The sequence below is a fragment of the Podarcis vaucheri genome, assembly GCF_965113315.1.
Source record: "Podarcis vaucheri genome assembly, chromosome: 4".
Taxonomy (NCBI): domain Eukaryota; kingdom Metazoa; phylum Chordata; class Lepidosauria; order Squamata; family Lacertidae; genus Podarcis; species Podarcis vaucheri.
In genome coordinates this window covers 87,714,148-87,740,501 of record NC_138762.1, presented here as the reverse complement: position 1 = coordinate 87,740,501, position 26,354 = coordinate 87,714,148, and the positions used below count along the sequence as shown (strand labels likewise).

Sequence of the window (26,354 nt, the reverse complement as noted above, 5' to 3'; positions counted from 1 at the left end):
ATTCAGTATCAGCCAAATTCATTCTGAGACAGTTCACTCACAGTAGCAATCTGTGTTGTAGGTAATTGCAGCTCTTCTGCAGACCATGGAAGACCAAGGCAATCAGCGAGTTCAGGCTCATGCAGCCGCTGCTCTGATCAACTTCACTGAAGACTGTCCCAAATCACTGCTTATTCCTTACTTAGATAACTTAGTGAAGCATCTTCATTCCACTATGGTATTAAAATTGCAGGAGGTAAGACAATCAACTGGAGGATGGTTTGAAAGCAGAATTGGTTTGACTAAAATCCTGCTTTGAGATTTCATGACCTTTTTTAAAAAAATGTTTTTTCTCCCAACAGCTGATTGAAAAAGGCACTAAGTTGGTTCTGGAACAGGTCGTTACATCCATTGCATCAGTTGCTGATACAGCAGAAGAAAAGTTTGTTCCATACTATGATTTATTTATGCCTTCTCTTAAACACATTGTTGAGAATGCTGTGCAGAAGGAACTTAGACTCTTGAGAGGGAAAACCATAGAATGCATCAGCTTAATTGGCCTTGCAGTAGGTAAAGAAAAGGTAAGTTGATAAGAATTAAATAAGCACCTGTGTTTTCATGGGAAATGGCTTTGTGTGCTCAAATATCCCAGAATACCAGCAGCTGGGAATCACAAGGGGGTAGAGTGCTGTTGCGGTCAGATACTGCTTTTGGGCTTCCCATAGGCATCGGGTTTGTTATTATGAGAGCAGGATACTGTACTCTATGGGCCATTGACCTGATGTAGCAAGCGCTTGTGTTATTAATGTATGCTGACTATTAATACTACTGCTAGTGGTTACAGGGAGCCAGGCAGAGAGCGTTCTCAATAGTGGCGCCCTCCCAGTTTTTCAGTTGTGTATTGTGACCTCCAGCCCTCAAAAAGTTTTGTACCCCTGTCTTAGTGCAACATGATCAGCCCGAAGATCACATGCTCCCCTCTTTTCCTCCCACATAGCTAGGAGAAGGTTCGTGAAGCTTTTGATCTATTTTTTATGTAACCACAGTTTCCTATGTACTGTAAACCACTGCATGCGCTTAAAACAATGTTATTTCAGAAAGCCAGCTTCAGAAACTATGGTTTGAAGTTGTCTTGTTTCAAACTGCGCATAGTTGGTGTTAGCAGCTGATAGCTGATGGAACAAACCATGGTTAACTGAAAAGATGTAAAAGCTCCCAAATTCGTCCTCAGTCACACAGCAGGAGTGGGGAGGGAGTGATTCCATGAGCCCAAGTCATCCTCTGGCTCTTTCATTGTGTAGTGAACAGTATTGTATTCAAGCCAGGAGCAGCTGGCATGGTGAGGCGGTGCTGTGAAGCCACACTCCCGAAACTGGCATCGCTGTCACGCATCAGAGTAAGGGTTGTGTGGAGGCACTGACAGCTCTCTCTGTGTGCCTTTTCAGCCCAAAATCTCACCCCTGTCCTAGCGAGCAGCAGCAACACTGGTGTCAGGAGGCAGCCCTGCCCAAGACATCTGAATGACCAGTTCTAATTCTTTATTTAGCTATAGGTCTGTAACTTTCTTATCAGCCTGCCAGTTCTCCTAGCCTTTGCAGACATGGGATGGAGTCCACAGCTAGGAGATGACTTGTCTGCACCTAAGCAAAAGTGCCCACATTCTTTATAAACAAAAGAACATGCATCATGCTGCCCAGGATCTCCCATTGCTCCCCCTTCCCAGATGAGGGCATAGGTGGCAAATACCCAACTATTACAGATAGTTCCCCTTTCTGGGCTTAGAGCCCAGGATCCAAAGCCCACCGATAAGGATAACATCAAAGCAAGCCAATTAGTTTATATCAAAGCAAGTGAATATAGCATCTATGAGCTCATTGCTACAACAACTACCAATTAATTGTAGAGTTATCTTGACTACCAAGATGGCATTAGCAGAGCTTCTGTAACAGTTCATCTTTGGTTCAACACACAAACTGAAAATAAATTTGGTTGTTTTATGTGTTTGACTATTGTTCTCTGCTGTATTTCAGTATGTAGTAGACTCTCTCTGTAATAACTCATGAACTCACATTTTCTCCTGGGATTTCCAGGGTTTTTAAGATAGCCTAAATGACTAATCTAAAGCTAGCATTCTAAATGAAGTAGGTTCTTAGAGGCCAAATAGATAGATCCTGTTTCTTCCCTGTGGTGTCAGATTTCTGTAGCTGATCTGGACTCTCCAGTTTAATATGGATGGTGAACCCATGTTTATTTGCAACACTACTGTGGTGCTCTCATATCCTTTCTGGTCTCTTATAAGAAACTATTGTCTTGAAGTGTAATCCATTCAAGCTGCTTTGGTGTGGCGACTGTTGCATTTGTGCAGGTGTTTGGATTACATAACTGTTTCCATCTGGCGCTACAATTCTTTTCTGAAATTTTGAATGAATATACAAGTTAGCAGCAAGCAGCATCTGAATGCACTTGGTTTCACTGCTTTCGATGTCACTTCAAATGTTCATAACTTCATTGCAGTGTTCTTACGTTCTTTGATTGAAACCAGTTTAAAACCACGAGTATCTTTTCAAAAGTATTAAGCTTTTTACTTAGAAAATAACTATTTAGCCGCCCTGACATGATTTCTTGGTTCTTCCTATTTATAGTTCATGCAGGATGCATCAGATGTGATGCAGCTCTTGCTGAAAACACAGACTGACTTCAATGACCTGGAAGATGACGACCCTCAGGTATGTCAAAGCATTACTTTTACCTTTGAAAGCACCTTATTACAGTGGTGCCCCGCAAGACGAATGCCTCGCAAGACGAAAAACTCGCTAGATGAAAGGGTTTTTTGGTTTTGCGTTGCTTCGCTAGACGAATTTCCCTATGGGCTTGCTTCGCAAGACGAAAACGTCTTGCGCTTTTTTCTTAAAGCCGCTTGAAGAGGCGCAGTTGTGACGGACCGTGCTTCGCAAGACGAAAAACATCGCAAGACGAAAAGACTCGCGGAACGAATTATTTTCGTCTTGCGAGGCACCACTGTACTAGAGTATCTCATGCCTGTGGTCAGGGCGGTGGCTGTTTAGAAAGCTGATCCATACTTTGGCCAAGATTTCCGTTGCCACATGCATTTTTAGTAGGATCTGTAGATTAAAAGGTTTCTGTGGCAATGTGACTTGGTTTTAGTTTTAGCTTGGTTCGAGATTTCACTGTACGTAAGTGGCCCAAATCTGCCTTTTTCCAGTTGGTTGTATTTGGAGAAGGGAAAAGCTGCGGAACTAATGCTAGCTTTATACCAAACTAGCTAAAGGGTCATTGTGTGATAGAGCGGAGATGAGATGGAAAAAAATCTGAGACCTTTCTCCAACCCCATTCATCATTTTACTGGGTGATTTGTGAGTTCCAATCTGCAGTAGCTTCTGCATTCTGCACTTGTCCCACTGCTCTCTGGAGTCACTTTTTCCTATAGTCACATTCCTTGCCTATAGGGACAGTTCGTATACAGAAAATAGGATTCACTGGGGAAGCCAGATAAGGAATGTGCTTTGTTTATAACACTGGTGTGGTGCAGTTCTGTGGTACTTTTCTACATCTTTATCAATGCAGTATTCAGAAACCACTTTTGACTGGAGTCAAAAGTTTTGACTTTTTAATTTCCTGCTGAGTGTTGTGGCTCCAGCTGATTGCAGTTTTTGTTATGTAATGGGAGAGTGGCTTTTGGCTACCGAGATGAAATGTTCCCTTCTCATCGTACCTCTGCCCATGAGCTTACTAGATGGCCTTGGGCAAGCTATTCTTTTTCAGCCTCACCCCTATCTGCAGTATGGGGACTTAGAAAGCTCCCCCTAGAAATCTTCAAAACTACAGTTTTGAAATGCTAAGGATTACTGCTCAGCTGTTGCCTGTAGAAAATAATTCCTAACGTCAATGTGATGCATCTGAACGACTTAATTTTTAAGATGGGTTTGATTTTTGCTCAGCACAGGCAGTAATGCAACCTTTAAGAAAGTATTCTTGCAGAAAAGAGAAGTAAACTAAGGCTATTAATTTTCAGATATCGTATATGATTTCTGCATGGGCTAGAATGTGCAAGATCCTTGGAAAGGAATTCCAGCAGTACCTCCCTGTTGTGATGGGTCCTTTAATGAAAACTGCATCAATTAAGCCCGAAGTGGCTCTCCTTGACAGTAAGTTCTGAGACTTATTCCATTCTTAAATTAGCTGTAAGGAAGGGCACAGCTCTCCTAATCGTTTTCTCTCTTGATAGCACAAGATATGGAGAACATGAGTGACGATGATGGCTGGGAATTTGTAAATCTGGGTGACCAGCAGAGTTTTGGTATCAAGACTGCAGGCCTTGAAGAAAAAGCAACTGCATGCCAGATGTTGGTGGGTACTATTTTGACCACACGGTTTGAACTGAAATCAGTATTCAGCAGTATGGAGGCCCAGAAGCTGGAGTAGACTGCAGCTCAGGAGCTGAATTTGGCTCATGGGCAATTAAAATTTAGGAGGGTGTAGCAAGAAGGGTGGAATAGCCTGGTGACTCAGTGGGCTCTTTCACGCTATTAATAATAGGGAGCATTTGCCCTTGGGAATAGAGAAGAGAAAGTGGGACCAACTTTAGTGAAGGAAGGGTATGGACAGACTAGATAACACTTGTGGAATGTTATTGTTGTTAAAAGATTTAATTGTTCTGTAAAGTCAAAGACGTGTAGGAATGCATTAATCAGACAAAGTGCACCAACTTATCACAAGCGACACAAGAGCGTCCCATTTTCCTTTATCTTTGTAGGTGTAATTTTCCTGTTTGCGTAATTGTTTCGCAATATACCTGATGGTCATTTAATAATTGCACAGCAGTATTCCTTTTCTAAATTGCTTACATTTTTTTGTTTTAGGTTTGCTATGCCAAAGAGCTGAAAGAAGGATTTGTGGAGTACACAGAGCAAGTTGTAAAACTGATGGTTCCTTTGTTAAAATTCTATTTCCATGATGATATCCTTTTACAAGAATGTGTCTGTAAATGCCTTGTGAAGTTTTAATATTATAACCTGCAAAATGTTCACAAGTACTTTGATGTCATCCCGTAAGCCAGAGGTTCCCAGTTTGCTAAGTACTAGAACCCCCTGCTTTTCAAAAGCCATGTCATAGACCCCCCATTTTCAAAAAATTGATATCTCTGTGGTAGGTTTTGTAGCGTGAATGGTGCTATGGACCACCACCACCTCCAGCATTCATGGACCACCAGTTGGGAACCACTGCTGTAAGCTATTTGGAAGAGCTGCAAGATCTTGTCATTGAGGCAGGATAGAACTCCTACAGAATCAGCATATTAAGACTCTTAAAAGGGCTGATAGAATGGTACCCCTCTTCTTTAAGGCTTTTCCGTGGCAAATGTGCATAATTCTGCCTTGCTTTCCATATTTAGGGATGGGGAATCTCCAGCTTACAAGCTGAATGTGACCTATGATCTCCCCACCCAGCCTACAGCCTCCAAAATAACTACTTCCATTAATGCCACCAGTGGGAACTTTTGTAAGCCTGATTGCCACATGGGAATGATTTTAAGGAGGAGCATCACAGCTGAGAAAGGAAGAGTTAAATCTCCTTTCTCCCTGCACTGTAACATACATGCGTGCGCGCACACACACACACACACAAAATTCCTCTCCACATATACTAGTTGGGCTCAATAACAGCTTGTGCTGGTGGAAACTAATTTTTAATCCTAATTGTTTAGGCTGGGAAGAGGGGGTTGTATGTAAGAGGGAGGGAGTTTCTGAGTGAGTGGTTCTGAGTCTCGCCCAGTGTTGACATGCAGCCTAAACAAATTTCACCAAAGGGGTTGTGGTCCTCAAGGGGGGGGGGGTATCCACACCCTGGTGTATAGGATTCTGATTTAGCTTCAGTGATGCAAAGGCCTATATTCAGTTAAGGCAACACTGAAGGATCACACCACCAGTTTTGAACATTATGTGGAGGTGTATTACTAATTTACCTTCATTTTGAAAGGATAGGCAATATTTAAACACCTTTTCAAATGTAAAATTGCTAAGCACTATACCATTTATCCTTCCATGTGGTCCAAAATGTAATCCAGGAATCAATATTGTTTACCCAGATTTTTAAAAATGTGCTATACTTCGTTTGTTTTTTACTTTGTTGAGTGGAATCAAATTGTAACAGATATATAATGTTTTATGCTTAATTGTAATTTAAAATCACGTCCTAGGATTTTGAACTGGGGAAAGTGGGATTCGATCATAGCCTCAAGAAGGAAACTACCGTATTTTTTGCTCTATAAGACTCACTTTTCCCCCCTAAAAAGTAAGGGAAATGTGTGTGCGTCTTATGGAGCGTATACAGGCTGCGCAGCTATCCCAGAAGCCAGAACAGCAAGAGGGATCACTGCTTTCACTGCGCAGCGATCCCTCTTGCTGTTCTGGCTTCTGGGATTCAGAATATTTTTTTTCTTGTTTTCCTCCTCCAAAAACTAAGTGCATCTTGTGGTCTGGTGTGTCTTATAGAGCGAAAAATATGATATATGGTTGGTGGTTGTCTGACACTGGTAAAAAAAATGTTTGGCAGTCATTTACCTTAATGAATTCAACGTGTTCGTGTGGCAGCTGCAGAATCTATGCCTTTGCTCCTGGAATGCGCAAGAGTTCGTGGCCCAGAATACCTCACCCAGATGTGGCATTTTATGTGTGATGCCCTTATCAAGGCCATAGGGACAGAACCTGACTCAGATGTACTGTCAGAAATCATGCATTCTTTTGCCAAGGTAATATTTTAATTTGCATGAGCTACCTTTCCTGTCTCTGAATAGAAAATGTTATATTTTCAGTAAGGAGAAATAAAAGAGAATTTAAATTAATAATTTTCATATTGTCCTAGTGCTCAGGTTTTATCTGAATTTGGACAAGCAGGTGCAAGTAACTATAAGCCTTAGGCCCACACTCCCCCTCCTTGCAAAAAGCAATTAGAAATATTCACCTTTTGTAGCAAAGCACTAAGCACTAACTAAAAGTAAAAAGTTCTATTTGTCTCTAACGGAGACGAAGGGAAGAGGGAAGGATGAACCTGGAGATCCTTATATATTCCCAATCTTTCAAACCAAGAATACAGTTATTGTCTGAGAATTTTTGTGCAAAGGCAGAGCAGTATTAGCATTGTGAAGCAGAGTATATTTAGCAATCGACTTTAGGTGCCTTGCGATTGAGATTATTTTGTTTGTGAATTTCTTTTGAAAGACATCAAATTGTCAAACAAACTTGCTAGTTTTCTTACAAAACTGATGCTACAGCGAAAGGTTGTTAAAGTTTAAATGGTTAGTGAACAAAAACCGTATGTTTTCTTACTGTACAAGAATATACCGGTAAACCTATCTAGCCTTGCATTAAAAACTGGTAATCCAAATTAGGTAGATTTAGATATTTATTTAGTTTGCAATTTAAGTGATTAGATTAGCGCATGGAAAGTCCCTGTTGGGGATTGATTGATTGATTTAAAATTTATTTTTATGCAAGTACTTTAAAAAGACCACAATCATAGCGGGTAATCTTTGAGAAGACAATTCTTTCACAAGAAGGAATGACTTTTCTAAGATTGTGCCTGTGGCAATGTTTGTTCATAATCTAAAAGCAATAAAAGGGAAATTTAATTTATTTAAAGCTCATACTATTAATATTTTACACAAAGTTTGTAATATAGCCAATAAAATGAAGTAGGCAGAAGCAAGTACACTAGCTTGAGTTCTTTGGAGGAAAGGTGGGATGTAAAGAATATGATTAGTTATTTATATTATTATATAGAGAGTGTTTTGGAAAGTGTTACTTGAAATTGTTTGAACATCATTTTTCAAGCTGATGAACTTTTATTTCATTAGTGTATTGAAGTAATGGGAGATGGCTGCCTTAACAATGAACACTTTGAAGAACTTGGGGGAATATTGAAAGGAAAGCTAGAAGAGCACTTTAAAAATCAAGAATTAAGGCAAGGTAAGCTTAATTAAGGTGCTTAATGTCATCCAAATATTTCTCAAGGCACAGCTTCTAAATTTAACTAACTGGTTCACAAAAAAGAGGTAAATAAGTAATATTTATGGTGAACCACCCCCTGTACTATTGATAAACACTGTTGTCAAGTGCCAGCCCACGAAAGCACTAAATTCCTTAAACAATATGATAATTCTATATCTATCTCAGTAGCTACAGCAATATTTTTTAGTAAAGCTTGATACAGCTTTTTTCTTATTTTAGTATGATTATATACTTCATATATAAACATATATTTAATATGCTGCTGAATATTCAGAATTTCCAAGCTGAATAAGAACAATTAAAATTAATTCTAGAAACATGAAACTACCTTAACTTGTCTCGGGATAGGTTGCCATTTATTCCTGCACGTCATCATCCAAGGGTCCTTCTATCCCTTTTAGAGCAAATCTCCTGCCCCTTGGGTTGATCTACCAAATAATTGCCCTCTGCTCCTTTTCTACAGCTTTCTTCTTGCAGCAAGCCTGAACATTTCTGAAAGCAGCCATGCTAATACATTAACAATTTGCTTTTTAATTAGTGAAAAGGCAAGATGAAGATTACGATGAGCAAGTTGAAGAGTCACTGCAAGATGAAGTAAGTCTTCTCTTGGTTGTCTTCACAAACAGAATATTCTTAGAAGCCATTTCATATTATGTAACAGTGTGAAATGGTGCTATCGCCTTTCCTCATGCCCGATTTGCAGATAATTTTCATGTTCTTTGGGAAGCTTCTATCAAGTAAATACCTAATAGTCTTGGGTAGGCAGTGCAAAGGAGACAAACTTTCTAGATTCTCTCAGGTGCCACTCCACAACATGCTGGAAGAAAGTAGATTGTGGAGTAACTATTGATGGGAGACTGTTTTGGGGAACATACCGTCCTTCTGGCCTGCTTCCAAACATCTTCTATAGCAGTAGATCACAGGCTGTTTCTTTCAGTAGGACTCTAGACCTAGCAATGACCTTGAATCTACAGAAACATCCAGATCATGTTGGGAACAGTGTAGGACTGGCCCGGACTTGATGGAGCCAGTGCTTACTGATCTTAGGACAGGAAATTGACGGTACACAACCACACACATGAACATGGCCACCTCTTCCTGATACTGTTCCATGGGGCCCTGTCCTGGAGAACTGGTGCCCAGGGTTCCACAATCCCACTTGTCATGGCAAGTATTGTACTGTCATCTGGCAAGGGTGATAGGCACCAGGCTTCCTCCCAGTTTCAAGAGCTGGAGAATAGGGATGGGGAATCATCCCCACTGTTGGCGCCGCACCCTGGAAGCACTCAGAGCACCTCCAAAGTGCTGCACAATTCCAGTGACTTCAAGGTTGGAAGAAGCATAGCTTGTTTTTGCCTCAGAGACTCAGAAGCAAATTAATGAAGCCCAGCCTTCCTGCGGAGTCGCTGTGTTTCTGATGCACTTTGGAACGCCTCTGCACCAAAGCACAGCCCAAGACTCCTCTCTAGCTTTGAACAGATGAATGTCCCTGTAATTGGGTTAGGCTATCAGGGTGCGTTGCCTCTCCATCTTGAAATGTAACCCTGAAGGAGAGGGGTAATATCCCTTGCCTTGGGATGTATGTTAAGGATGAGATTCTGGATCTGGCAACCACAAATTTGCTTGAAATCTGCCAGCGGTCGCAGCATCCCCATCTTTGTGGCAACTATCTGGTATCCATTAAAATATTACATTTAGTTTTTATTATACATTGCTGTAAGCAGTCTTAGGAACCAAGTTTCAGACAAATACTGCCCCTGCAGCCCTGCCAACAGCAACTATTTTAGGGGACTTCTTAGTAGGATGTAGGGTTTACTTCTGAGTAAGCATGCATAAGGAAGTCCATGACAAGTTGTTTCAGATCAGATATTGAATTACTTTCTGGTTGTGGATTAATATGACAGAAACGTTGATATCTTCATCATGGTGGAGTAAGGCATGCCTAGGACCATGATACTTATTTCCAAGTTTAATTCTGTGCACAATATCTGCAGGGCTCTCCTTCATAGTGCTTGCCTTGGTTTTGTCAAGGTACATTTATTCCCTTCCAAAAAGCACTTGTTGGGTCTTTGTTTTCCGTGGCCCAGGGAGTTGTCGTGAAAGGGTACAGTAATGGCACTGCTTTTGGGTGACGGGGCAGCTTGGGCTGTTCTGCCTCAATCGGTGGTTCTGCAGATTTCTTAGCTGAACTGGGATTGGGGTTATGTAATGGGGGGGGCAGAGTTAACCCAGTGTTTTCCAGGTGAGTTCTTCCAAAGCAGGTGTTAGATGCAGTCTTGATCAGTTTTTTAGTATTTCAAAATGTTAGCACACTAGTGTGTAAATGCAAAATAATAAACAACTTTGATAGGAGTATAACCCATCTTGCAGAGTGGTCTCTGAAAGAAATTCCCAAGTGAATATTCATTTGGCTGTTTTCTTTTTCTTCATTTCATTGGTTTCCAATGTAAAGCTGCTGGTAGGAGCTGTCCTGGCCTTTTCTTTCTAAGGGCTGTTCCCTTTCCCCCCATTTTCTTCTGATGGATGAGGGACTGTCTGTGCTGGAAGGGCTAGGGTTCGAGTCACAAACCTTAAAAAACCAGGACAAGTACCATCAGCCTTCCTTTACATTGGTCAAGCCTTCGCTGAGGTCCGGAAGGTTCATTGGATAGACATTCAGCTAATTTCAAAGAAGGATACTTAGTCACATTTTGGGCAAGCATTCTGCAAGATTAATATTCAGCTGTAGTTTAAATTCTTCTCATGTTTGGACAAACTGATGCAGATACTTTTATTTGCTCATGGAAAGCCTAACTGGTTTTATTAAGCAGTAGGTATCGAAATCAAGGCAGTCAGTTCTAAAGTATTAGTATTACTATATAAGCAGTCACTGAATTTCAGGTCCTGGCTGGTTCATGAGTATGCATATTGTTTGTTACAGTAGATGCATTCTTCGCCTCCCAGCCGTGCCCTGGGATTGAAAAGAATTGGTGAGATCACCTAGGAAATGGCAGTTATTTTAATGTGAGGGGAGGATGTGAGGGTGAATACAGATGACACTTTTTCACAATTGCACCTGATGTGTAGCAAGATCTTCCTTCCCATTTGGCAAGATTATACCAATTACCATTCTTCTTTGGAGGGCAGCTTACTATATTGCAGTTTAAGCATTTGTAGAAGCTCAGCGACCCCTTGTGGAAGCAAGGAAATCAAACATCTTGGGCTTGGGCTTCAGTGTAGGAAAATGCAGATGGCTGGCTATAGGAAGTAGCTGTGTGAGTGGGGAAAAGGGCTATAGCAAACAGTGTTAACTGTGAGAAACAGGGTCTGTTGAGGGTGGGAGAGAAGAAGAAAAAACTAATGCTGACCTAGATAAAATGAGTGATATAATACCTTTCAGCCTAGAATATTCTCTTCTCCCTGCCATTTCCATAAGATGGCACTGCTAGGAAAATGCCAAGTTAGTTCTAGTCTGATGGTGAGAGCCCAACATAGCATGAGCAGGCATGTGGCCATGCAACAGGGCTGCTTCCTCACCTCCCCCTACAGCCCCCTAATCTGCTCCATCAAGTAGATAAACCTTCAAGCAGATATTTGGGGGAAGGGGTACCCTGTGGAGCTGCAGAAGTCCCATTGTGTAAGTGGGCAGACAGCATTGCATACCACCCTGAAATTGTAAAAAATGTTAAGATCCATCATTCAACATCATCCAAATGGTAGGTACTGATTCCCTTGCTTTTTCCCCCCTTTATCAGCACGACAGCGATGTCTACATTCTGACTAAAGTGTCAGATATTTTGCACTCAATATTCAGCAGTTACAAGTCAAAGGTGTTACCATGGTTTGAACAGCTACTACCACAAATTGTCAACTTAATTGTAAGTATCCTGGAGCTCCTCAAGGCTTATTTAGAATGGTGCAGAGGACCCTCAAATTAATATTGTCAGCTATGGGAGGATGGGTCAGGGAAGTCTCCTTGTACAATGATGCTTAGGTACAAGAAATTATTTGCTTATTGGATATAATTCTGTGCAGCTGTTCCCTTGACGCTAAATGCAATGCTGGTATATGCATTTGCACAGAGACATAAACACTGCAACAAGAGGAATATTGGAGGAATAGCAAAATATTAAGGGTAAAGAGTAACTTGGAGCAGTGAAGATAGGTTTTTGTTTTGTAAATAGTGCTGGCATATTTACAGTGAGATTGTACTTTAGTTTTTCTCAAGAAGCAATTAATTATCTAACTGATGTAGGGTGATGGACCCCGTAATATGGATATGTAATATGGATATGAAACCTCTTCAAGTCTTTAGGGCTGGGCATACCATATTGGTAGATTAGGAATCTAGGGCAATCTGGGTTTCTAAAGAAGTTCTAGATGTATTGAGGTGGGAAGACAAGGGACAACCTTCAAATAGGTGGAAGGAACGCTGATTATGTTTTTTTTTTTCCCCCTTTACAGTGCCCACATAGGCCATGGCCAGACAGGCAGTGGGGTTTATGCATTTTTGATGATGTTATAGAACACTGCAGCCCATCATCATTCAAATATGCGGAATACTTCTTGAGACCAATGCTACAGTCAATATGTGACAACAGCCCAGAGGTTAGACAAGCAGCTGCATATGGTATTGGCGTCATGGCACAATTTGGCGGGGACAATTATCGGCCTTTCTGCACAGGTATCTTACATGCTATTTATCTGGCACATATTTTATCTTTTGCATATGTAACCTTCTGTTCAGGCCTGCAGGCTGCCAATTTGACAGCTCTACTTGAAAGTGTAATTTTGCCAAAAAAATTCAAGTATTATAATGCAGTGTGTTTTTTTTCCTCCACCAAAAATATTGGCATTACCAGAGGCCCTTCCATTGCTGGTGAGAGTTATTCAATCAGCAGATGCCAAAACCAAAGAAAATATCAACGCAACAGAAAACTGCATTTCAGCAGTTGGGAAGATCATGAAGTTTAAGCCTGACTGTATAAATGTTGAAGAAGTGCTGCCTCATTGGTTATCATGGCTGCCACTGCATGAAGACAAAGAAGAAGCTGTTCATACTTTCAATTATTTGTGTGACCTAATAGAGAGGTAAGAAGAAAATTTCTACATTTGCTATCGCTCTGGGAGCTTGCCAGGCTGGGGGGATAGCTTCCTGAAGCCTGGAGAGCGAGAGGGGTCAGTGCGCACCGACCCCTCTTGCTCTCCAAGCTTCAGCAAAAGCCTGCATTCGCCCCATAGGACGCACACACATTTCCCCTTCATTTTTGGAGGGGGAAAAGTGCGTCCTATAGGGCGAAAAATACGGCACTTCCAGGTTTGTGGCATTCGGGAGCCGATTTGTTCGGCAACTAAGCCGTTTGAGAACCAAGGTACGACTGTCCTCCTCAAATGTGAAAATGAAACAACCCTTGATATAGTGTCTGCAGTTTTAACCCTCATGTATTATCTCAAACTTTTTTTTAAAAAAAGTGAACACACTTTTAATCAAACAAGTCGAGGCAATGGAGATTAATAATTATACTGCCCACCTCTCTTTCTATTTGGCAAATAGCTGCCATGGTGTACCAATAAGGAAAAGGATTAACTTCCTCAGTGCCACAGTTGCAAAATAAAGAGATGAGAGTTCCACTCATGTCTTTGGCCCATGATAACACAATAATTGTATGTTAACGTTGACACCTTTTTAAAGTTTAAAAATGTACAGCAGAAAAGAGTTTCCTAGAGGGGCTTCACATAAAGTTACTATTAAAAAAATAAGCTGCCAATTAACATATTTGACCCTGTTACCAGGTTAATAATTCCACACACAGCATATTACATATATTTGTTATCTTGAGTTTATGTTGTATGCGTATGTAGCATAATAAATATTAGTACAACATGGTAGATCCTTATGGAACATCTGTAAAGAGTGATAGTTTAATGTGTTGCTGGGTATCAACGGGAACAAACCTGCCTCAAATGTTTATTGCACATTTATTACACTGTTTTGGTAGTCCTAATAAGGTAGATGAAATTTAGAGTAGTTAACCCAGTTTAGATTAGTTCGTTTCCTTCATCCAGAGATCAAAATCCTGAATATGTTTAGAAAATAACACCCACTTTCACTTACTGTGTTGCAGCATCTGCAGAAAATAACTCCTAGGGAGTACCTGATCTCAGATGAGCCCACCACAGAAAAGATGCTTTCTGGTTGCTAGGAAAAAAGGAAGGGCAAACTAGGGAGATTCCAGGGTGTGCTAGAAAATAAGACAGAATCAGAAAAAGGAGGGGGGAAGAACAGAAAATGTTTAGGACACCAATCATGGCAACCTGGAATTTTAATATAATACTCTCCATTAAAGCTGTTGTGTTGTGTACCTAGAAACCTTTATAGTGTTGATGCTAGCTAATTTTAATTTTCTTTTGCCTTCCCAACAGTAATCATCCCATTGTTTTGGGCCCCAACAATTCTAATCTGCCCAAAATATTCAGTATAATTGCGGATGGTGAAATGAACGAAGCTATGAAGCGTGGAGATCCATGCACCAAACGACTGGCTAACGTAGTTCGGCAAGTGCAGGTAAATGCAAATTTATATTTTCATGTCTGCATTTTCACATCTCGCCCATCCAAACCCTGGCTTAGCACAAATGTGTGAGCTCTCAAGGAGATCACAGGTGCTTTCCAGTACAGCAGGTATGTCAGGGTTTCTCCTGTGGTTATAGGTCATGGTTTAAGAGAAGAGATCTTAGCAAAGAGCTCTTATGTTTCCAAGCACAATTCAAAGTGTTGGTGCTGACCTTTAAAGCCCTAAACAGCCTTGGCCCAGTATACCTAAAGGAGTGTCTCCACCCCCATCGTCCAGCCCGGACACTGAGGTCCAGCTCCAAGGGCCTTCTGGCGGTTTTCTCACTGCGAGAAGCGAAGTTACAGGGAACCAGACAGAGGGCCTTCTTGGTAGTGGCACCCTCCCTGTCAAAGAAATAAACAACTATCTGACTTTTAGAAGACATCTGAAGGCAGCCCTGTTTAGGGAAGTTTTTAATGTTTGATCTTTTATCGTGTTTTAATATTCTGTTGGGAGCTGCCCAGAGTGGCTGGGGAAACCCAATCAGATGGGCGGGGTATATTATTATTATTATTATTATTATTATTATTATTATTATTATTATTATTTATTGACACACTTCTTTACCTTGGCATTCGACACTTGGGGTGAAATTTTAAAACCCACCTTATTTTTGTGACTAAGTTGTTTTAAACTCTTTTGAATATTGTGTTTTAATGTTGTGACTTTGCCAAGGGACCCTAAGAGTGAAAGGTGGATAATTAATAATAATAATAACCACAATTGTAAACTGGGATGATATGCTGAGCCAAACCTTGACTTAGCTGCTGTTCTGCACTAACCTAAAAAGTTCAGAGAGGAGCAAAGCAGATGGCAAGCTGTCACGGTAAGCCATATGCTGGCTTACCATGACATGCAAACCAGGCTGATGTGTGACGTTATTTTGTCACTTGTCAGAATTGTAACATTTCCCTCAAAGTGGCAGTATCTCTGACTGGAAGACATTTCATTTTGAATGATAGCCACCGTCCAGTGGCCCAGAGCTTGCTCAGATTTGTGTGGCATATAAACACAATTTACAGGCAGCAAATAGTAGAAGGAATGCACACGTCTTAGTAGAGTTATAAAGCATAATCTACTCTCCTGGGAGAAGATAAGACGAATAAAATTTCAGATCTTGCGATTCAGCAAAAACCAAAGGAAAGAGAGGTTCTGGAAAGCAGCTTGCCACATTTTTGCTGTGGTTTTGTCCTTCTTACTCTGGTTAATTTATTCCTTGTCTTCCCAGTCTTGTGTCTAAGAATCACCATATACTTTCTCTAGAACAGAGATGGGGAATCTGTGGCCCTCCAGATGTTGTTGAATTCCAACTCACAGGCTCCTTAATTACTGGGCATGCTGGCTGGGATTAATGGAATCTGAAATCCAGTAACATCTTCTAGAGAGCCTCTGATTCTGTTCCTGTTCCAGAAGAAAGTGAATCTCTAAAAGAATGTTAGCAATGCTTATTATTTTAGCTGTATTGAGTACTTTTTACCTGTTGTGTTCCAGTCCACTCATTTTAAACTTTTTAATGTTGTCTTACCTCCACACACCTGAGCACACTTAGCAAAATGAAGTTGAAGGTTTTTAAGAGTGGGAAAGATTTTGTGTGCAGGGGTGTCTTCTAAAGCTCCTACTGGGTACCTATTAATATACATGTTTAACTTACCCACTATTTTTCCTTCATTCTGTAGACTTCTGGAGGTTTGTGGACAGAATGCATATCTCAGCTCAATGCAGAACAGCAGGCAGCCATACAGGAGCTCCTGAACTCTGCGTAAAGGGCCTTAATTATCATCCACAAGAAAACTCCAAATAAACATTTACCCTTCGGTTTAGGTTTCTTTGTTTTGTTTTTAAGAGAGAAAACTGTAGTGCATGTAGGCCATTCTGCAACCTACAAGCAGTGGCAGCAGGAAGAAACGGTTTCAAATGGTGTTGCAATGAATTTCTACCCATCAGCACTGAAGGAGCTCCCTGTAAAACCTGCAGTAGCACTGAAGAGTATTTTTCTAATGGTATGAACCAACCACATGATGGTGAAAGGGAAACAAGTTGAATTTCCATTAAGCATAAACTTAATTAAGACAGCTTTTAAGACCAGGTATTCAGTAGACACCCATTATAACAGATTACAGGCATTTTTACCCTCTAGTGTTAACATGTATTGGAGTGTGAGTATTTTTGTAGGGTAGGAAACACCCTTCTGCCCACCAAACCAAGTAGATTAAAAGACTATAAACTGACGGCAACATCGAGCATGAAGACTTCATCGATATCGCATTCAGTTCTCTGAAACAGGCTTGTGTAGCGACTCAATGAAGAAAGCCATTGAGCTCTCAGCCCTTGAATGTGAAGTGTCTTTGGCATGTCTGACAGTATCTCATCCACTCCTTCAATAAATGACATTGAAATACAATCAAAGCTTGTGTAAAAGTCCAATGCTGTGTGGTCTCTTGTTTGCCTTCAGTGGAAATAATTGTTTACTTTTCCAAGTACAACATGTCGCGCTCAGAATGCTTGGTCTGTAATCATGTTTTTTCAGTCTTCGTATTTCCGTGTGTAGAGATTTAAGAATCCACTTCTTAGGGTACTTTCATGTTCTCCATATGTCTTTGTTTGCTTGTTTTGACCTGATTCCATATTTTCTGAGATGTGCATTTTAGCAACAGAATGATCGCTGAATAGAATTTCCCGGTCTTTGTAAATCAGCACACATACAAAGCTTCATTTCAAAATGGAATTGGTGACATGTTTTGATAGGGGGGATGTGACTTAAGCACTGTTCTGCAAAGTGCTTCATTATGGGCCTTTTTAATATAAGATCTTCAGTGTTTAAGTATTTGATTTTGTTCTATGGTGTCCCAAGGAACAGGAAAGAGCTATGCTTGACTCAAAACCACTGGGACTTACATCTAAGTAAGCACACATATGATTGCACTGTAAATGAATTCAATCTGACTTTGACAACTGAAACTGAAAAGTTGAAACACTACATAAAGGGACTACAGTAACATAGAATCTAGAAGGTGTGTCTAACCTACAAAAACTCATGCCACAATATATTTTAAGTTAAAAATTCACAGTACTTGTTTTTGTCAAGGCCTGAAGAATGGACTTTTCTAGTTCATGGTTAATCATCTGGTACCATGATGAAAGAGAAATGTTTCTATTTAATCCCTGTGCTTTTGAGGAAGGAAAAGGCTTATTTCTAACAAAAGAAACATGTTCCACCTCCATCTTCTGTTTTGGACTATATTTTAAAATAATTGTTCATTTTGAGCATCTCTCCTGCATAGTTTCTTCAGGCTGTTGCCACTTGGTATATATATATGCAATAGCTACTTTTTGCCTTCATGCCAACTCCTTCATGGAGCCATGCAGATTGCATTGTAATGTCACTAAAAGTTCCAGAATTGAGCTACTTCCCATCTGTGTAAACACTGAGCTTTGGGTGGTTCAGCCCACCTCTTATTCATTCCTCTCTGGAATAGACAGTGCTGCTAGGCTTTGGCTACAACAGTGGATTTTTTGTTTTAACTGTCTGTATTTTACACCATACAGAAATCTTTATATCCATACTTCTGCTCAAATGCTGCTGCAGATTAAGATTAAGTTATGGAGAGGAAAATGGATTGATTCTTTATGGCACAAAGTACCAACGTGATCAGCACTGCCTGTCATCTTAAATGTTGGGACTACACAGGAAGCAAGAATATCATAGCTATGGCTTGCTTCAGCATTATGATTTTCACTAAAAATGAATTCCCAAACTTATATGGGGAAAGGTTGCAGAAATTGCCATATTATATTTGAACCCTGTTCTTTAATATTGCACTTAAATCTCACTGCAAAAATATTGGTGCACAACAAAGCATTTAAATATTCTATGCTGTCTACTTGGAGCATAATCTGGAGTCTTGAAAATCTGTCTGCTATAGGTTCATAAGGAAGTGTCATGGTGCTGTCCTCCTGCTTTTTGTGTGTTTTATAACTTATAGTTTCTTCAAAAATTCTCAAAGTGGTCCTCAAGTTCCTGTACTTTCATGCAACTCCCATGTTCTGGTACATGCATCTGGCTTACAATACAAATTCACGGTGAAGCACCTTTCCCCAATTTTGACTTGTATGGAACACTTGAGTGAAACACCTTGAATTGCTCAAAACATGACACAAATAAGCCTGACCCAGTATATACAGGGATTGAATAATGTGAGGAGACTATTTCAATGGAGCATTCTCTGATCCAAATATCCGTTCATAATGCTGTATGTTCCATATAATGGTAATCATTTCTGATTTTGAAGCTCTTTTTTTTTCTTCCAAAGGCTATTCTGATCAATAAAAAAGGCCATCCTAGCACATGTTTTCAAAACAGTCTGTGTGATAAATGGATGGTTAATGAGCAATACCTGAAAAATATCCAGCTGTGAAATTGCTTGTGAAATTGTACTAGTCTTAAAAACTGTTGAAATTAAAAGACGTTTCCGTTGTATCTTTTCTTGCCACTAGAGGGAGGCAATTTTAGAAAGGTACACCTTAAATAGGAGCATGCATATGCAATACTGTGATCAGATAGGGAAAACAGGAATTTTGTAAAGGAATAATTATCTTGTTTGAGAATATTTCTTCCACAGAGGATTTCCACCGACATGTATTCACCCTGTAGCAATAGGGGAGTGAAAATGGGGCACGGCTATATCAATATTTGCAGTCAGCAGGAATGGGAACTGGCCTAGTTGATTCCAGTTTTGTCAGCAAGTATACCTTGTTTCTATACCTTTGCCTATAAGCACGAATAACAGACACTGCATTTTGGGGTTGAAGTACAGCAGCTGGGCCCTGTCTTGTTGGAAAAACACATGTCCATCATCCCTGAGAATAGAAAGCCCATTCGCTACACTCTGTTGGGAGGAGGAAGAAAGCACTTATCACCTTACCAGTGCTATTTTTCTAGAAAAAGGGGTGCCAGAACTCACCCTGAACGCCTCCTTTGTTCTCTTATAATGGCAGTGGTGCCCACCTGAGAGGGGCCGGAACTGAGTTACAATGAGTTCTGGCTGGGGGGAAAGTTCTGCACTTTACCATTTCGAAAGCAACTTTCTCTGGCTCTGAAAGGGGAAACTTTTTTCAGAAAGTGGAAGCTAAAGTTTATTTCACTTATTTACTATATTTATATACCGCCATTCATCAGAAGATCTCAGGGCGGTTCACAGAATAAAATAGAAGATAAAAACATCCAAATAAGTACAGCAAAACAGCATGGTTCAGCCAACGTTCAGACTCCAGAATTCCAAAGCTCTGCAAAACAGGGATTTCTGGACCTTACTTTGAGTGTGTGTGGGGGGGGGGTGTCTGTTTGGCTTCAGAGAAATGCTGCCTCTCATTCCTTAAGCATTAATATGTTTTCACCCTAATCCATTGACAGATTAGCTGATTAGCGCTATTAGTGGCTTTTAGCGGCTTATCTGCTGATTGGATCAGCTGTACGGTGGTGCCCCGCAAGACTAATGCCTCGCAAGACTGAAAACTCACTAGATGAAAGAGTTTTCCGTTTTGGAGGTGCTTCACAAAACGAATTTCCTATGGGCTTGCTTTGCAAGACGACAATGTCTTGCGAGTTCCTGCTGGGGTTTTTTCCTCCCCCCCCCCTTTTCCTAAGCCGCTTATCAGCTGATCCGATCAGATAAGCTGCTAATAGTGCTAATCCGCTAATCTGTCAATGGGCTTGCTTTGCAAGACAAAAAAACCACTAGACAAAGAGAATCACAGAACGGATTCTTTTCGTCTTGCAAGGCACCACTGGACTGTGTGGGATGCAATCCTGAAACACTATTAATGAAGGAGTAAGCCCCATTGAAGGGGGACTTACTCATGAGTAAACATACTTATGATTCCATTCTTGTGTGAGTGGGTGGGTTAACCCTCTGTCTCCTTAAGTGGGAAAGTTAAAAGATTAGTCTTTCTACAGTTATGTCTGTCTTTGGAGGAGTATACTGGGTTCTTCTTTCCTCATGGGACACAAGCCCCAGTTGAAGGCTGGAGCTTTTAAAATTAGAGAGAAGGAAAACAGATTAAATTATATGGGTGCATCAGAGGGACACATACCATTCATTTGTTTCAGTGAAGTTGAAGAAACAGCAAAGATTGCACACCTTATAACAATCTGATCCAACACAAAAATGTCATCATAAAAACGTAACTTTATAATAAACTTATATCAAATAAATAAATATTCAATAATCCATTTGAATATAATGGTACACAATAAAATTTAATGTCAGCAAATAATTGCACAGAAATTGGCTCTTAACAATTACAATAAATGGTTTCTAAACTATAAAACAAAAAACAAGTCGCAGTGCATAAAATAATGCAAATAATGGGAGGCAGGAGACAGCATACCAATGTTGTTTACCTAATTTGGCTTTTACAGGCATACTATTCTCTCTGCTAGGCAAGCAACTGATCTCTGAGGCACAACTGCTCTTCCACAGCCACTTTTATGAAACTTGGGCCTCCTGAATTCCTTAAAGTAGGGGCGAAACCAGGCTTTATTTCACTTGGCTCAAAAACCCAGTTTGGCAACCCCCTCCAAACACATTTGCATACACACACATAGGCTGGGAGTCTCAATGGGGCCCCTCTGGAAGTTTCACCCAGGGCCAAAAAACCCTGGCTAGTCCCACCGTAGCTACAGGTCTGCCTAACAGCTACCCACTTTAAGAATTGCCTAGTACTTTTCTCTTTTTTTGCATCAGTCCTCCTTGTTTACAGACTGAAATCCACTGCATTTTCTTCTAACAGCACTCATGACTATGGGCCATGGTTCCTTTCAGTTACTGGGTGTGTATAACATGTACATTTTAACTTGCAAGAGGCACATTCTTTAAATCGTTGATGTCATTGCAAGGATGCTGTGGCCATGCAGCTTTTGGATTCCCTTCCTAACCATCCTTGCAATGTGCATTACAGCTATTTTGATACACTTCCCCACTCTGTGGGTTGTAGTAGGGAGAACATAATGAGGGGCAGAAATAGGTTACCAGCCAACAGCAGAAATAATGAGACCATTAACCTCCCCATCCATCCTTTTCCGCTCCTTTGGAACCTCTGTAATTCAGACAGATGCTTAAGGGATGATTGAGTGGACATACACCCCTCCTGGCAAATCTAGTCATCTGCTCATGCTCAAAGCAGTGCATGACCATGTTCTGCTGTTCAGCAGTCAAGCTTATGAAGAAAAGCATAGACTACTAGAGGAGCAAAATATATTGTAAGGAGAGGAAGGGGGTTGCAGCCCTGTTACCTATCTCTATATAAGGTGGTTTTGCTAAAGCATTTGATGGTGGGGGTGGTGACACTAGCACTGATTGGATGAGCTGCTCTGATGTCACAGAAGAGCCTTTAGCTTTCATACTCTGGACTACGGTGGTATAATTAGAGGGACTGAGTAGAAAGATGGACAAATGCAGGAAGTTGAAAGAATTTAGGAAGAGGCATGTGTTTTAGAGGTCCGCAGGGTAGAATGAGAAAACTCAAGAGCAGAACCAAAGAGAATGAGCAGAGGAGACGCTCACAATTTCTAACCACCTTTTAAACATAAAATGTGCATTTTTAATGTCATGCAATTTTTTTTAATGTGTCTTAATACAGAATGCAGATAATAAGATCACAATAGTCAGTATTACTTTATTCACATTTGTTGAAATTGTTATCCTGTATCATCATCCATCTTTGCTGACATGAAACGGCAGTTTCTTTATCTGCATACACGGGTCTGGATTGAGTTGCATTCATTTCCCATTTAAGTCAATGGGACTAGTAAATGATAACTTAAATGTATTTCAGTTCAGATTAAGTTCTACTAACAGGCTGAGCAGCCCTGTGCTCATATACCAGGTCTGGAGATTTGCTGATGAATCTGATACATGCTTAACCAAGAGGGGAGGAGAATGCAAAGGAAGAAAACACAAAAGTAGGGTGGGTTTGGGAAGAGGCACACAACCACAGTGAACACTACCACAGCCCACCAGCTGGGATTACATATCAAAGGTTAATTTATTGCAACTGGGCGTCAGACTCCAGAAAACAAATTTGTTGGCAGTTTTCTACTAAGTGACAGACTTACATGGAGGAATAGTTCATTTTCTGGATTTTGTACTGGGGAAATCCATATTTTAGTCATCCATGAATTTGCAGAAACTACTCAGCGATGATGCCAACACAAAAGTCTGGAGGGTATGAGACGATACCTGCAGGCAAATTTGGTGGTGGTATCATAATTGTGCAAATATCATAACAACAACAACCATCATCAGGTTAATCATTTATGGTCTATATTTTGTAATACAACATCTTTCCACCGAAAATTTGCTGGTCTCTACATCGAAACATTGTTATAGGTTCTGAACTTCAAGGTGAAGCAGACTAGACATCAAAACACCTTTATTTAATTTTTAAAGCATCCCACTTGTCTCCTGATTAGAAATGGAGTCAGGAGCATCAGCCTCTAGCTTAGAAGAATAATGGTGTAATGGCTAATTAAATAACTACAGTAGCTCTATTCAGCAGTTTTGAAGCTTTTAATTAAAATAGAAAAAGGTGCGGGGTTAGTAGCAAAAACAAAACAAAAACCACCATGAAGCATTTTTCTTTTTCTACTTACAGTGTATAGGGACGCGGGTGGCGCTGTGGGTAAAAGCCTCAGCGCCTAGGGCTTGCCGATCGAAAGGTCGGCGTTTCGAATCCCCGCGGCGGGGTGCGCTCCCGCTGCTCGGTCCCAGCGCCTGCCAACCTAGCAGTTCGAAAGCACCCCCGGGTGCAAGTAGATAAATAGGTACCGCTTACCAGCGGGAAGGTAAACGGCGTTCCGTGTGCTGCGCTGGCTCGCCAGATGCAGCTTTGTCACGCTGGCCACGTGACCCGGAAGTGTCTCCGGACAGCGCTGGCCCCCGGCCTCTTGAGTGAGATGGGCGCACAAACCCCAGAGTCTGTCAAGACTGGCCCGTTCGGGCAGGGGTACCTTTACCTTTACCTTTACTTACAGTGTAATCCAGGTTTTTTTCCCCCTTTTTATTGTCTTTGTTTCATACAAGCTTCTGATCCATTTGTTTTCCCTTGGGGAAAATCCAGGGGCCCTCGGATTTTGTTGATCTTCCTCTCTGAGGCATTCCTGCAGCTACAGAAATGCCCACATCTCTCTCTCCTTCCCACCAGTGCTCTGATGGAGGAGATTGCCTCCCGGCAAATTAAGATGGCAGGTGACCATGGTCTCCATGGTACAGTGCTCTGGGAGGAGGTGTGTGATTCCTCAGCTGGAGTAGGCTTGGAACAGGTGAGGGTCGCCTGGCTCATCAAGCCCAGATGCTGCAATCAGCAGGCCAAGTACAAAGAGGAAGCAGAGCTGAGATGCTGTTTTTGCCCAACTGCCCATGTTGATGGACCCTGGCTTGGCTAGGTAGGTCTGGGGTCCAGGACACCATGTAAGCAAAGTGTGGGGGGAGGGTAAAAGAAAAATGGGGAGGTGATTGAGGTTTCCAGACCTCCTGGGACCACACCCTGCCTAACTTACCAATAATATTATTTCTCCTTGGCTCTTGAGACACACATTTGACCATAGAGAAAATATAAATCAAAAGTGAAAGAAACAGGCCGTTTCCTCCCATCCAACAGGAAGAAAAACATGGGGACAGTGGTACTTTGGGTTAAGAACTTCATTTGTTCTGGAGGTCCGTTCTTAACCTGAAACTGTTCTTAACCTGAAGCACCACTTTAGCTAATGGGGCCTCCCGCTGCTGCCGTGCCGCCAGAGTACGATTTCTGTTCTCATCCTGAAGCAAAGTTCTTAACCCGAGGTACTATTTCTGGGTTAGTGGAGTCTGCAACCTGAAGCGTACGTAACCCGAAGTACCACTGTACAAAATTTTACATCCATTTCCGGAAAATATGAATGCTCCCATGAAGCTGGCCATTCACTTCAGCCATATAAAGACTGCAACCCTGTGCACGCTTACCTGGGAGTAAGCCCCATCAAACACAGTGGGACATATATATGGGGAGAGGGGGAGATGTCTAGGATTGCCCCACACATAAAGTACAAGCACAGGCTTGCAATCTTACACGGTCCCATTGTGTAAATTCAATAACCAGCCTAGGCAAACATAATGTAAAACCAAGGAAAAATGCTTGTGCACCAGGTCAAAAAGTTGGTTCCCAACAGTGGCTGGTGAGATGAATTCAGGAAGACCACAAACAAGGCATGGAGGCAATAGACCACCCCTGCTGTTGGTTGGCGTATCTAGATATGGAGATTCTGTTTAGTTCACATGGGTCTTAGCTACTGATAGAACTATCCTCCATGGTTTGTTTTTTTGTCTATCCTCTCTTAAAGGTATCCTAGTGGCCATCCATATACCTTTCTAGGGTTTTGGGTTGCACATCTCTTTGCTGATTTCTCTACAAAGGAGGAGTACGTTGTTATAGATTTCTTATCAGATTTCTGTTAATGGGACTGCCAACCAGCATGGGACTGACCCAGTCAACATCTCAGACAACAGAATGTTGGTAACTGGTGATATTCAAGTAGCATTCCTCCTGGTTGGCTCAAGGAAACATCGGGCTTTAGTCAACAAAGTGGACCAATTGAAATTAAAGACCACATCTGTATTAGCTCAATGGGTCTAATCTGAGTAAAGCTTAGTTGAATGAATACCATCACAGTCTGAATAATCATGCTCAACCTGCATATTTGTAAATAAATTACAAAATCCAGCAGCCTCCTTCCCATAGATACCGGCCCCAAGTAACACTATCATCAGCTTGCATTAGCAGTAGTACATATTGAACATGTATTAAGTAGTACATAGTGAAGAAAAAGACAAAGCCATAGGTGACATGCCAGCTGTTGCAAGTACTGTAGCATCATTTTTGTGAGTCATTAGAGCCGGGGAAATGGCAAACACAACGACCATGTGCAAAGTACAAATCCAGGTCTACCAGGAATTTTTTTATGACACTAAGAGGTGTTTGACTGTGGAACTGTCTCCCTCAGGAGGTTGTGGGCTCTCCTTCTTGGGAGGTTTTTGGATGGTCATCTGTCATGGATGCTTTAACGGAGATTCCTACATTACAGGGGTGGACTAGATGACTATGGAGTCCCTTCCAATTCTATGATTCTATGCTGCACACATTCTATGCGTTGCCATCGTTAGATGTAAGTAACCGAGAACTGTGGGGAAGGGACGATAGTTCAGGTCTCCGGATAGTGGTGAATCTGATTTCCCTGGAGTAGGAGTGCCAACTTAGCCCTGTGACTGTGGGTGCCATAGTGTGCATGGCCCTGGCACCAAAATTTGTGGGAAGTGGGCCCCTTCATGGGGAATTTTGTGGGTGCTGGGGCCCCCAGGGAGTTGGCACCTATGACCTGGAGACAAGAATAATTTGAAAGGAACCTGGATTTTTTTTATTTTTTGCAAGGCAGGTACTATAGGAGCCAACTCCTAGGGGCTGACGTCCTTTCTGGCTCCCCTCACCCCCCCAAAAATCAAATATTTATGGGACCCCCCCCAAAAAAAGTTGATGGGCGTTTCCATTCGAATAGCGTGTTTGTATGCCACGTCATGTGATCGACTGTGTGGGGCGGGGCTTACCTGGCCGCCCCCCACCCAATATTTTATTGCAGTTGGCGGTACCCCTCGCAGGTACTGAGCCGTTGCCTGGTGACTCGGCTTGAACCCGGCGCCGCCGCCGCCTCGAGACCTTCGGACGCTTGTGGC

At 41.4% G+C, this 26,354-nt stretch overlaps 1 protein-coding gene across 2 annotated transcripts in view; it reads left to right on the top strand.

The window, feature by feature from the left end:
- Positions 1 to 17,001, top strand: part of IPO5 (importin 5) — a 34,279-nt gene extending 17,278 nt beyond the window's left edge. For both annotated transcript variants that reach the window (XM_082218572.1, XM_082218573.1), the window contains exons 13-26: positions 62 to 235; positions 342 to 560; positions 2,622 to 2,705; positions 4,013 to 4,145; positions 4,226 to 4,347; positions 4,860 to 4,956; positions 6,573 to 6,745; positions 7,850 to 7,961; positions 8,542 to 8,597; positions 11,738 to 11,860; positions 12,447 to 12,666; positions 12,845 to 13,073; positions 14,406 to 14,547; positions 16,272 to 17,001. In XM_082218572.1, the coding sequence (XP_082074698.1) occupies positions 62 to 235; positions 342 to 560; positions 2,622 to 2,705; positions 4,013 to 4,145; positions 4,226 to 4,347; positions 4,860 to 4,956; positions 6,573 to 6,745; positions 7,850 to 7,961; positions 8,542 to 8,597; positions 11,738 to 11,860; positions 12,447 to 12,666; positions 12,845 to 13,073; positions 14,406 to 14,547; positions 16,272 to 16,358 (1,971 nt within the window). In that variant the 3' untranslated portion in view covers positions 16,359 to 17,001. The remainder of the gene's footprint in view (positions 1 to 61; positions 236 to 341; positions 561 to 2,621; positions 2,706 to 4,012; positions 4,146 to 4,225; positions 4,348 to 4,859; positions 4,957 to 6,572; positions 6,746 to 7,849; positions 7,962 to 8,541; positions 8,598 to 11,737; positions 11,861 to 12,446; positions 12,667 to 12,844; positions 13,074 to 14,405; positions 14,548 to 16,271) is intronic.
- The last annotated feature ends 9,353 nt before the right edge of the window (positions 17,002 to 26,354 follow it).